Here is a 12193-nt window from a genome sequence, read left to right on the forward strand (position 1 = left end):
TATAATGCTATTTGTGTATTATTTATAATGGAAAGAGCAGAACTCATTATTCATAAGTAATCTACAAGTAATATATATATGTACAGCTGTCCTAGCTATGTATGCATACTCATATGAACCTGCGTATAGAAATATATATCATACATTACAGACTCTTGATGAACCACCAAATTTCGATTATTATATTTTCCTAATTGTAGCACTAATTCATTGAAAATATTGGCAATCAGCGAAAATGACCAAACAGTGCCTCTATGCTTTGCGTAAACACAAATTGTTCCTATTCTTTATTCACATAATTAGTTGTTTGTCTAATGATACTGTATATTTTAAAGCTGACTGAAATAAATTGTTTAATCCTTCAATCGTTTGTTTTATGTCTTTAGTCGCAAGATATATTCGAAATATATATAAAAAGATTTTTATATTGTGCGTTTGTTAATGCAAATGATTACATTAAATTTTTATTAAAATTGACGACAATGTACAACTCTTATAACATAGGCGCTTGATAATTCAACAGACAAGTGGCTAAAGCTTTGTTAGGGATTTTTTCTAATTGAGTTCTCATCCGCACTGCTAATTTATTTGATTGTTTTAAGTACATAGCGGAATGATGTAACGCAATCGCATAAGGAATAGGACTCCAACTTTCTTTGACATTTTCTCTAACAAGTGCTGTTATGTAACTTTCAATTAAAGATGTATCTTCTTCAAGAGGATAAAAGTATTCTTTTAATGGAATAACTAATTGTTCCAAAGGCAATCTGATATACCGAAGTAAACCAGCATGTTCTGACCACAATAATTTTCTGTAATGAACATCATGCCTCTGAGCAATTGGTACTAATAAAGTCATTGAAAACCCATAATCACCATATGATGTTGAGCAAAAGTGTTCGCACATAGCAGTGAATAAATCAGTAAAGGAATTAAGCCCTGGTAAATCTACTGTGAAATTAAGTTCCTTGTAATTATCCTTCAATAAAGTTGTAACAACTTTAGTAAGTAGAATAGAAACATCATTACTTAAATATAACGTATCACACAAATACATAAGCACTAATCTACTAAATCTCAAGCTTACAGACAATTTTTCAACTAAATCAGGTAACACTAACTCTAAACTCAATACGGTTAAAATAACTACTTTATCATCGTCGTTACACTTATTATTATTTCTGCATTTTGTATAAATATGAACTATAGGTAAATAAAGCCAGTCTTTGGGCATTGCTGCTTGATCCCATTCACCATTTAATGCTATGTAACATTTGTATAAGCTAGCTACGTCGCAACTTAGATTTAATTTAATGTCCCCGACATTTGCATTCAAATTTAATTTTCCCAACTCATTCGTTACTAATTCTAAATTCAATTTCTTCTCTGATAAAGCAATTTCAAGCATACTTTTTACATCAAACGGACAATCGGCAGGTAAAGATGATACAAGCCTAACTGCAATCTTCCAAATAATATGAATCATCCTATCCTCTAATTTATCTTTTAGAAGAGAAGCTGCGTTCACTATAGCAACTAAGAAAAACAATTCCGACCTTGTATACCATGATCTCTCTAAATTCCAGCTTGCTGTTTCTAATTTCTTCAAATATTTATAAAGTTGTGGAAGGTTGAATATTGCCTGAATTTCTTCAATGAAAGAATGGTTAATAAACACAGTTAAAACGGTGACAAGGAAAGGCATACAAGATTGCTGTGATACTATGGGTTGTAGTTGACCGTTCTGAGTTAACACGCCCAGATTGGGTAAGGAAGAAGGCTCGCGTTCATTAGCTAAAGAACAATCACTTAACAAATTTGAGGTAAAGCTGCAAAAATAAATAATTAAAACAGATATTCATCTGTTACAATCTAAAGTAGAATATATTTAACTCTTACTTACCCAAGTTTAGAAAACACTTCGCTTCGAGATATATTCAACGATCGAATCGCAATATTGTCATCAACCGCTAGTAACGTTTCCGCAATAAGTTTCGTGTTACCCCACTGAAAAAACACAATTTCTTATAATACCTATATTATATGCCTTCATGTGTATTTATAACATATTTAACATACCGTCACATTACTCAAGGACAATAGTTGTGTACTCCATTTCAGCAGTAGGACTGATATATTTGCTCTTAAAGGTATCGAATGACTTGCAACAGCAATTAAAGCTGCTGCATATTCGCAAGATAATTCGGATGCGCTTCGAATATCATGATTGCTTAATAAAAGCTGTAATTGCGATACAAGTATTAATTGTGCCCCAGTTACACTATCCATTGCTTCTTCGTGTAACAACATTGTTCTCCATAATCGTAAACTTTCAATGCTAAGATTGAAGCTTGCTTTCCTGTAAAAAAAAGAAATACGGTTCGCACGCCGCACAAGTTCCAAAAATGTTTCCACTCGAGTTAGATTAGAATGTAAAATTACCCTGCATCGCAAGTGACATACGATATAAGACGTGGAACAATTTTAAGATTATTTAATTTTTGGGCAACGCACTTTCCTCCATAACAAAGTAAAATACGACAAAATCTAACGGCAGCAACCACTGGAACTCCGTAAACATTATTAATACCTTCTACCATTGCTAAAATATAAAAAATGTATTCTGTTAGTAATTTATCATTACTATATTTTAATAAGAGATATTTCGATATCGAAATTATTTGAACCTAATGAATCTGTAGACAATGGCATAAAATATTTAATTATTGTCTCCAATAAATTTGGAGTATTCGTAATTTTTAAGACAGTAATAGGTGAATGTCTTACTAATCTGATCAATATTTCCAATGCGCATGTTACACCAATGGGTGCTGGTCGCATTTCACTTAAGACATACCTGGAAATGATTACAATTAGCTTTTCATTAAATTTCCCATAATACTTTCGCATAAATACCTAATTCTTAGCAGTATATCACTCCTTAATAAAGCAGCAATTGCATCTAATTGCGCTAATTCATGATCCTTTAGATTGGTCGTGTCCTCAACATCAGTTTTCGGAGTTACTAAAACTGGCTCTTTATAATTTTGGAAACCGTACAATCTGTCCAAGCAGATTTCGTCCGCCTCGCTATATAAGAAAGCTCTGAGTGCTTGCAACGAAGCGGTAACCACCGCGATCGACGTATCATCCAAGGAAAATCTCAGCAACAATAAAAGATTTCTTTGACTTAATGCAGTTAAAGGCGCAGGTTGCAATGCTTTATCGTACCAGCCCTTTCGACTTTTCTCCATAATATTTGCCAACGTTGTAAGGGCTGTACAACGTTGCTGTTGTGTTGACGACCGGCTCAATTGTAGCAGTTCCTGTAGAGAATATCCAGGACGTTCAGCTTCTTCTCCATGATGATGAAGACCTTTTTCAATTGGCACACTTTGGTCTTTATATGCTAGTAGTACACCTATCCAAACAAAATTAAAAATCAGTGCACCTCTTTTGTGCTTTTCAACACGTTTCCCTTTTGTATTAACTTGTATTTATTTTTTATTAAATATTGACGTTTACAGATTTACCATTGAAATCAAAACGAGCATTATACGGTTCATCTGCGGGAGCGGGTTCAACCTTCTCATCCATAGGAATATCTTCCATCCATTTTAATTTTTCAGGTTCAAGAGAATCCATGTGAATCCAACCTTTTTCTTTAGCTTGTTCCATTAACTCTATAGGAGGTTTTGGTATATTTTGTTCTGCCTCATCTACTTCTATCGATGTAACATTACTTTCTTTTGCATCTTCGCTATGTTCATCGCACACATCTGCAACTAACTTTTGTTCAATAGATCTTACATTTTGCTCCTGACCTTCAATGTTCATTTTGTTAGGTTTCTCTTGATCAGTGTTTATGTTTAGCATTTTACTTCTTCTAGTTTTTAAAAATTGTATTAATTCTGGTTTTAGTGCCATTTCAAGTTTAGCTTTCTCCTCCAATATATCCTCTCGACTCATTTGATTTAATTTTTCTAAATTCTCTTTGTGTATTTCATCCGCCCATGATCCTTCTACAATAACGCTACCTTCAACATTGCACGAAGGCTCAGAATGAATAGAATCTACCGTTTTATTAGCAACAGAGACTTTAGGCACAATTTGTTGTGAGAATAAGCTTTGATTCTTATCATTCTTCTAAAAAGGGATGAAACGTATTTAAATGTACATGTCTATAAAATACTCTGGACATATTTAATATTACTATAAAGACATACACATACCATGTACGTAGGAACAAAAACCTCTGGAAAACCTGTATTAGAACAAACGGATTCTTTTTTATCAAATTGATAGTCGTACGCATCATATTTCTTTTCAACAATATTTCCTAATATTATTCTCGAAGGCGCTGTTGGTATATTCTGAACTGAATCTCTCAGTCCAACATTTAACTTTGATTTAACTGTTTCTTTAACTGCAGGGTTTAGAATATCGCCACTACTTTGAGAAGTACATACTCTGTCTTGCATCTTCAGTTTTTTCGACTCGGAAAATTTTGATCTGACTTTAGTCGAAGCTACATCATTGCGATTTGTTGTAGCAGAAGTATTAAACAAAGATTTTGCATCTCCCTGCAATTTAATTACTTTCGCAGATGGTTGCTGTCCATTTTTTAGAAATTCTTCTTGCATGCGAAATAATTCTTCCTCGCTGTCTGTTGGCTTGGGCCTTTTTAAAAGAGGATTTCCATCCATCCTTGTAAAGTTTATTCTTTAGGGGACCAAAAATTATTGTCTTCTTTACGTTCTCAAACAGTATTCAATGCATAGAATTAAGAAATGTTAGTTTTAACAACGGGAAAGTAAAGTTTGGCCAAACATTTTAAATGAGAAAGATTTTCGAATTAAATAATCCACGTACTCATGACATTCAACAATTATTTACGACAAAGTCAGGATCACTGCGGTACCTATACACAACTGTCTGTATTTCCAATAGTTTATACACATTTAATCACTAACTATTCAACCGTAGCATGGTTTATTTTGGTACCCATGGCGCCATCTCTTTAAAAAGTGCTCAAACTGGTCACACAGCGTTATCGACAGCGAAGTGAACTACAGAGAGACTAGTGGCGCCAACTATGCGGAGGAAACTGGAACTAAATCCTCGACCAGTTTCAGTCTTCTTTGCATAGATGGCGCCATCAATCCGCCTATTGTGGCGGGCGATTTTAAACAAAAGCTATACAGAATTAAGCCAAGTATAATTATAATAAAATAGCTTTATGTTTTGTTTAAATTTATACATCTAAAAACGCAAGTTAATATTTTAATTAAGAACAATATGTTAATTTAGTATGAATTCGTTTATTATGAATAACAGAATATCCGAATATATGTTAATGTAGTTTATTAATAGAATGTATTAAAGGTAATGTTATACATGTGTACTCTATAAGTCTCAATTATTTAATTATAATAAAATAAACTGTGATTATTTAACATGCGGCAGACATTGGACGGTTTCTATTTATTATTATTTTCTATTGTTATTTAAAACATTTATACGGACACTATATTTATGTATTTCTTGCAAAATCTTCGTTATTTATCATTTAGATCCCTTGTTAAATTTGTTACGTGAATTTTACGTTTGCGTATTTTTTTAAATTTGAAACGAAGCAAAAAATACAACGTAAAGAAGCTACAAATATTTATATTGAAATAATCCTTACAGTTATAGTGAAATTTATAGAAAGCTTATTTTCTAGGAAACTTTTATTCTCATATTCTTATGTGAACATTTAACAGACTTATACCTTCTATAATTCTATTACTGGATATGTATAAGTAATCAAGAAAAACGCGATGAATGTTAACATATATTATTATTATTATTATTAATATTTTCATCATAGTACAAAGTTGTTGAACACAAAAAATTCAAACAATTGTTTTATTGGAATATTAAAAACTGTGTTAAATTGTCCTCCTTTCTTTTTTTAGAATGTTAAATTTAAAGTGAATCTTTCTTTTCCTTTTTCAATTCGTTTGCAAATAGAATTATAACTGTATGTTTCAGAAAATGTATCTTATACTTCTCTTTATATTAATCCATTGACTTATCTCGACAAGATTAGCTTTACTTTTGATACAATTGTTCTGTATTTATATTGGTTGCAGTAAATTACAATTCGCTTTCATTTTTAAGACAACGATAAGCCAATGAATTAATAAAAATATAGAAATAAAACTTACAGACGAATGAATAAAGAATTATTGAACCTAATATTAAAGGGTGAGAATCTCGGAAGATCGAGTTTCTAATAAACGTTCCATTGAACTAACATCTTTACACCATCCGTCGAGTCGCTGAACCATTCCAGCTATTTGTGTACGATCTAATACGCGAGGCTGTACCCAAGTCATATTCACGGTCCCTGCTACTTGATCAATAGCACCGCGAACTAAACCTTGTGCTAGAGCTTTCATTACTAACAACTCTACTTCACCAAGTGGTAAGCGAGTCTCTTGAGAAATTTCGGCAAATGTTAATTGCCTATAATTAAGTATACCCGATGTAATTTCACATTTACTTAATTTAATAATATTATTTATAATAAAGATATACAAACCTGTTATTAGCCTGTCGTTTGAAAGTCATTTCCATGAGGCAAAGGAGAGAAATTTTTTGTCTTAACTTTAATTCTTGTGCAGCTAAATCGGCGACCTTACTCCATTGTGGTTTTAATCTCTCAAGTGCAACTATATCACCAGCATTGAAAGCTTGTAATAAATCAACTAACCAAGAGTTTGGTGTTCCTTTCAGAGATTGCAAGACTGGATGTGCTAACAATTCTCCAAGATTATAAACCCCTTCGCCTAAAAGTGCAGCTAATCCAAGGAAAAATGCATGCTGTTCTTGTTCTTGTCTGCTTAGACTATTCAAATCGATACATCCTAAGTATCTGAAATACGAAACTTGATTAAAACCAGATATATATCATAGAATTATACCATAAATCGGTTGCTTAGAAAGTTATGTAAAATACCTTAATGCAGTACGATAATACTCGGCATGCTTTCCTTGAAGGCGATAAAGACGACTGGCTAGCAGATAAAATCTACCATGGACTGTTGTAACACCATCGGCATTATCCAGCATAGTTTCCACTTCCTCTATAATTTTCTTTGCTTGCTCCTGTCTATTTAACTTTTCAAGCAATATTTGCCCAGTGAGAACTTTGCACAGGGCAATCGCTTCATTGCTGCTTTTAACTTTACACTCTGTTTTTTCCAAGAATTTAATTGCTTCTTCTTTATCTTGGAACTGTTGTATTACATATGCTAATATTTCTACTAAAGATAAAGGATTTATCCTAGACAGAAGAGATATATAACAAATAACAGTCTGTGTAAAAATTATACTCTGTTACTATACAAGCAAGATACGTGAGGTTATGTATTAATATTTCGAAAAAGTACGTATAATTTACTTACTTATTCTCAAAGGTAGACAAAAAGTTTACGTATAATTGAACCAATTTATCTCCTTTCTGTAGGGTTGGATGTTTCACGAATGTTTCTAATTTAAGTGTCAACTGATGCCAAAGCCTGCAAGTCACCGGACAAAGGCAATCACAAGTATCGTTCTCAATTAAAACGTATGCAGAAACGAAAATATTTTAGGATAAGTACCTTTTATTGTACAATTCTTCGAGTTGCGCCCATTCTGCAGCCAATTCCTCGTCTGCAACATTTTGATTTTGACTTAAATATGTATTAACATCCTTCGGTGCCACGGATACCGCCATCTTTAATAACAATGACTACCGCCGAATCAGTGCGATGAAATAAGTTGCACAAAACATTCTGAAAAAAAAGTAACGTAAAATTCGAATGTTGTCATTAAATGTATTCATCCTTGTGATATCTGAAAATATAATAAAGAATGTTTGATACTATTCATTAAAATAATACAAGGCAATTTTTACAATTATTAGTTTAAAGGAATTAAAATGAATGAAACGTGTGAATTTCTTGTTTGCAAAAGGCGCACAAAATTACTTAATACTTTGTACGCTTTGTTAAAATTTTAGATTTACACATTTGAGTTTGTATATAATTATTTTTCATAAGTATCAAAATGAACACTGTTATAGAGTATAATTACTTTCTAATCGATAATAATTCCCAATAGGCATTCGAGAACCGTATTTTATATGACTTCAGCGTAATTGAACTTTGTGTATCTTCTGTTCAACTTTCGTGTAAAGCAAAATACAAGGAAATCACGTGATTTCTTTTACAAATGTATTACAAGATTGAAATATGAGTTAGGAACAGGGGAGATTTTATTACTTTCGATTAACACACATTTTATTGAAGATCATTTTTTCCAGAATAATATTTATACGCATGTAAAGAAATGATCAGTTTTTCTTGAGTTTGCTACAAGCAAGTACGTACAGCACTGTCCAGGGTGAAATACACCAATGAGGATTCCGTCATATGACCAATTGTGACGCTATCGTTATTGCATTTTGCCTAATAAAAAAGTTAAGCAAACTTCTATGCGTTATGTAGTTTAGTGCGGTAAAATGAGAATGAAAATAACAAGGAGACAATTGTATGGAAATACACGGTTCATAGCTATACCATCGAATTTGTATGGCGGGGTTTTCCCGCAAGATAATTATCGAATAAAAAAGTTATGATTCAATTTTCTGTTATACCAAACAAATTTGGTTTACTGTGATATTAGTGACAGTAGCGTTTTTTTAATGTATTTGAATGTACGAAATATATTTATGTAGAAAAGAGTATTAAATTTAATAGTTGACTAAAACAGTGTTGTTACTAAAGTAAGCTTTGTAGCTCTCGAATCAAACAAATTTACATATACATTTTATGAGAATTGTGTTTAGGTAATGGTATTTAAAATGTTAAGTATGCAAAGCATTTTAATGGTGACTACTCTGTTATTATCGTTCAATACTTATGAAGTTACTCCTTTGCAATCATTATCATTCTCACCGATTGTTGTTGAAGCAGAGTATAAAAAAGAGTATCAACTTATCATAAATAATACTGTCGAATATGTATTCTTATATGCGACAAACAATGTAAGTAATAGCGTAAGCATTTCTACAGAAATTAGTACATAGTACTTAATGTATAAAATGTATAATTATGTTTTTTTTATATACTATACAATTTTATTTTATTTTTAGATGAGTTTATTTGAAACAGCAAGGATAGAAGTTGAAAGCAATGCCACTCGTGATCTACCTCTTATTGTGATTGTACGTCAAAAAAGAGAGATCCTATCATGGCAAATTCCACTTGTAGTGAATAGTATATATTTTAGCGATTTACTATATAACAAGACCAGTAGGACTCTATGTTCAAGCAAATATTATCGGGGGCAGCAAAATGATGAAGAATTCCTTACTGTTAGTTTATCTACTGCTGATCATAAAAATATTTCGTTCAAACTTAATATGACTCAAGAACACCACTTTTACTTAAAGTACGGTATTGTATGAAGTTATAATAGTATTCTATAAAGTGTTCTATCATAGAGAATTTTAATGATTGTATTTTTCTTTTCAGCACAGGGGAACATAGAGTTGTAGAAATTTCGCCATCTCAACCTATCTATTATGGTTATAATTTCCATGGAAACACAGAAAATTCTTCTGTGATTGTCCATGTTGAGTCTGATAATGATATATGTATGACATTTTCAATACAGAATACATCAGTGAGTTGACTATTCCAGAATTTAAAAAATTCTTGTAACATGTTAGCATCAGTTTATAAAATATTTTCTATTTCTATAGTGTCCTGTATTTGATCTAGAAAGAAATATTGAGTTTTCTGGACACTGGCAAACTGTAAGTCGACAGGGTGGCATAACAGTGCCAGTAAGTGTTCTTCTTCTTGGTATATTTTAAGAAATATGCATGAGGAGACAATTTTTTCTATTGAAATTAATGCATTTTAGAAAGAAGCATACCCATTGGGCTTTTTCATGGTGCTTGTAGTAAAAGGTGATGACACTGATTGCTATGGAGCTCCCAATATGATTTCTTTACGGAATAAAAAAGTGACCCTAACGATAAATGCTAGTATTACTAAACAAGATTATATAATTGCTTCAACAATAGCAATGTCTGTCATTCTTGGTTTTTGTATAATATATGTTATAAGCGTAGTAATATTCAAAATTAAAGAAGGTAGAAAAATTAAACAACAGCTTTTAGATCAAGAATCTGAGCGTGCAGATGAACCTATACCTAGTCCATCAACAATAGAAGAGGTAAGAAATTGGAACAACTTAAAATAACTGTACAATTTTGAAAACAAGAAATTTTTACTATTTAATTGCATAATTTTATTTAGACTGTTCCACGTCAATCAGTATCAATAGAAGAGGATTCTTCACTGGATGAAGATGATATCGATATGTTAGAAGATGCTTTTTCCGACAAGGAAGTAATACGAACAAAACGTGTACTCTCAGTTTGTGATTTAGCTCGTAAAGATCCGAAAATCCTCAGGCATAAATCTCGATTATATTTATATTATTTAATAACAGTTGCCATTTTTTATACGTTACCTGTATTGCAACTGGTAACTACGTACCAGCATGTACTTCACGTTACTGGAAATCAAGATATGTGTTACTATAATTTTTTGTGTGCCCATCCATTTGGAGTGATATCAGACTTTAATCATGTCTTCTCGAATTTTGGTTACATTATGCTAGGTTTGCTATTCATATTCATAACGTACACTCGAGAGCATAATGAATTAGGAAGAGAAATAAACAAATGTTATGGTATACCACAGCATTACGGATTATTTTATGCAATGGGTACTGCGCTTATTATGGAAGGAGTACTTTCTGGAAGTTATCATGTGTGTCCAAACCGAAGTAATTTTCAATTTGGTAAGATAAAAATGATTGCATTTTATTAATATTTTTGCAATCTTTCCTTTATGTTATTAATGGCAACGATTTTAATATTTATTTAGATACTAGTTTTATGTACATGATAACAGTGTTATGTATGATCAAGATTTATCAAAGCCGTCATCCCGATATAAATGTCCGAGCACCAGTTGCGTTTGGTATCTTGGCATTCATCATTTTCATAGGATTAATGGGAGTTTTAGATGGTTCAACATATTTCTGGATTATATTTACAATCGCGCATTTGCTAATTTGTCTGCTTCTGACATGTCAAATTTACTACATGGGGCGATGGAAATGGAGAGGGTTTTTATCACGGATGATACAGGTATTTTTATATGTCTAATAAGTTCGATATTTTCATGTTCTCTATTAATCTAATTACTTTTAGGCATCATTCATCATTGATCTTGTAACTTTTCAGACCTGTAAGAACGATGCTCGTTCTGGAATTACATCGTTTTGTCGACCTTTGTACGTAGGACGATTTGTCATGCTTGTTGTTGCAAATTTATGTAATATTGCTCTCGCTGTACTTGGAAATATACGTCACGAGAAAAATTTCGCTACTTTTTTGTTAGCTATATTAATGTCTAATTTAATGTTATATACTATTTTTTATATCGTTATGAAGGTATGTAGATATACATTAATTATAAAGTACTATATATGTATTTTAGATTAATTTATTTTGTAATGTTTCAGTTTTGCCATAAAGAACGGATTCTACTTCAACCATTAATTTATATTATTTTATCAATTGTGGTTTGGAGTGCAGCTTTATATTTTTTTATAAACAAAACTATTTCATGGGCGCTTACTCCAGCACAATCACGTCTTTATAATAAACCCTGCGAGCTTCTAAACTTTTTTGATAGCCATGATATTTGGCATTTTTTGTCTGCTTTAGCAATGTTTTTTTCATTTATGGCATTGCTTACGTTAGACGATGATCTAATTGATGTACATCGAAGTCAAATACCAGTCTTTTAAGGATAGTGACACAAACGGAGAGGGTATTTATAATATCTTTCTTTCTTTTTGTGTCTGACGATATGACGGCATGTAATATACATTTGAACTTGATATCGATGAATTAAAAATAGTATAAAATATATATGTATGTATAAAGATTATTTTAGCAACTATTTTGTATTAAACGCCTTATTTATGATGAACATTCAGATTCATAAAACTTTATCATTTATACCATAATTTGTGTTGTTTTTAAAAAACAAAGAATTTTTTATATTTTTTA

The 12193-nt window shown here is 31.7% G+C and overlaps 3 protein-coding genes across 3 annotated transcripts; 1 reads left to right on the forward strand and 2 right to left on the reverse strand.

The window, feature by feature from the left end:
• Positions 1-451: 451 nt before the first annotated feature.
• On the reverse strand, positions 452-4807 carry LOC143425169 (RNA polymerase II-associated protein 1). Its single transcript, XM_076897730.1, has 8 exons — positions 4233-4807; positions 3534-4146; positions 2917-3421; positions 2688-2857; positions 2443-2602; positions 2080-2359; positions 1904-2007; positions 452-1829 (listed from the first exon to the last, which is right to left on the reverse strand). Exons 1-8 carry the CDS (start codon positions 4704-4706, stop codon positions 494-496), a joined length of 3642 nt encoding a protein of 1213 aa, XP_076753845.1. The 5' UTR covers positions 4707-4807; the 3' UTR covers positions 452-493.
• Positions 4808-5823: 1016 nt separating this feature from the next.
• Positions 5824-7809, reverse strand: Rpn9 (regulatory particle non-ATPase 9). Its single transcript, XM_076897999.1, has 5 exons — positions 7653-7809; positions 7455-7568; positions 7007-7333; positions 6590-6922; positions 5824-6513 (listed from the first exon to the last, which is right to left on the reverse strand). The coding sequence occupies exons 1-5, from the start codon at positions 7766-7768 to the stop codon at positions 6246-6248; spliced, it is 1158 nt and encodes a 385-aa protein (XP_076754114.1). The 5' UTR covers positions 7769-7809; the 3' UTR covers positions 5824-6245.
• Positions 7810-8731: 922 nt separating this feature from the next.
• Positions 8732-12052, forward strand: LOC143425599 (SID1 transmembrane family member 1). Its single transcript, XM_076898534.1, has 10 exons — positions 8732-8818; positions 8882-9079; positions 9188-9486; positions 9570-9720; positions 9800-9883; positions 9964-10278; positions 10362-10911; positions 10998-11263; positions 11360-11569; positions 11641-12052. Exons 2-10 carry the CDS (start codon positions 8885-8887, stop codon positions 11926-11928), a joined length of 2358 nt encoding a protein of 785 aa, XP_076754649.1. The 5' UTR covers positions 8732-8818; positions 8882-8884; the 3' UTR covers positions 11929-12052.
• Positions 12053-12193: the final 141 nt, after the last annotated feature.

The sequence above is a fragment of the Xylocopa sonorina genome, chromosome 7, assembly GCF_050948175.1.
Source record: "Xylocopa sonorina isolate GNS202 chromosome 7, iyXylSono1_principal, whole genome shotgun sequence".
Lineage (NCBI taxonomy): Eukaryota > Metazoa > Arthropoda > Insecta > Hymenoptera > Apidae > Xylocopa > Xylocopa sonorina.

Coding starts and splice junctions, on each gene's coding strand:
- Rpn9 (XM_076897999.1), bottom strand. CDS start 7,768: ATGGCGGTATCCGTGGCACCGAAGGATGTTAATACATATTTAAGTCAA. Junction 7,569..7,652: donor GAAGAATTGTACAATAAAAG/GTACTTATCCTA, acceptor GGTGACTTGCAG/GCTTTGGCATCAGTTGACAC. Junction 7,334..7,454: donor TTGTCTACCTTTGAGAATAA/GTAAGTAAATTA, acceptor TCTTCTGTCTAG/GATAAATCCTTTATCTTTAG.
- LOC143425169 (XM_076897730.1), bottom strand. CDS start 4,706: ATGGATGGAAATCCTCTTTTAAAAAGGCCCAAGCCAACAGACAGCGAG. Junction 2,360..2,442: donor TATGTCACTTGCGATGCAGG/GTAATTTTACAT, acceptor TTTTTTTTACAG/GAAAGCAAGCTTCAATCTTA. Junction 2,008..2,079: donor TGTCCTTGAGTAATGTGACG/GTATGTTAAATA, acceptor GTGTTTTTTCAG/TGGGGTAACACGAAACTTAT.
- LOC143425599 (XM_076898534.1), top strand. CDS start 8,885: ATGGTATTTAAAATGTTAAGTATGCAAAGCATTTTAATGGTGACTACT. Junction 9,487..9,569: donor GAACACCACTTTTACTTAAA/GTACGGTATTGT, acceptor TTTTCTTTTCAG/CACAGGGGAACATAGAGTTG. Junction 9,721..9,799: donor TTTCAATACAGAATACATCA/GTGAGTTGACTA, acceptor CTATTTCTATAG/TGTCCTGTATTTGATCTAGA.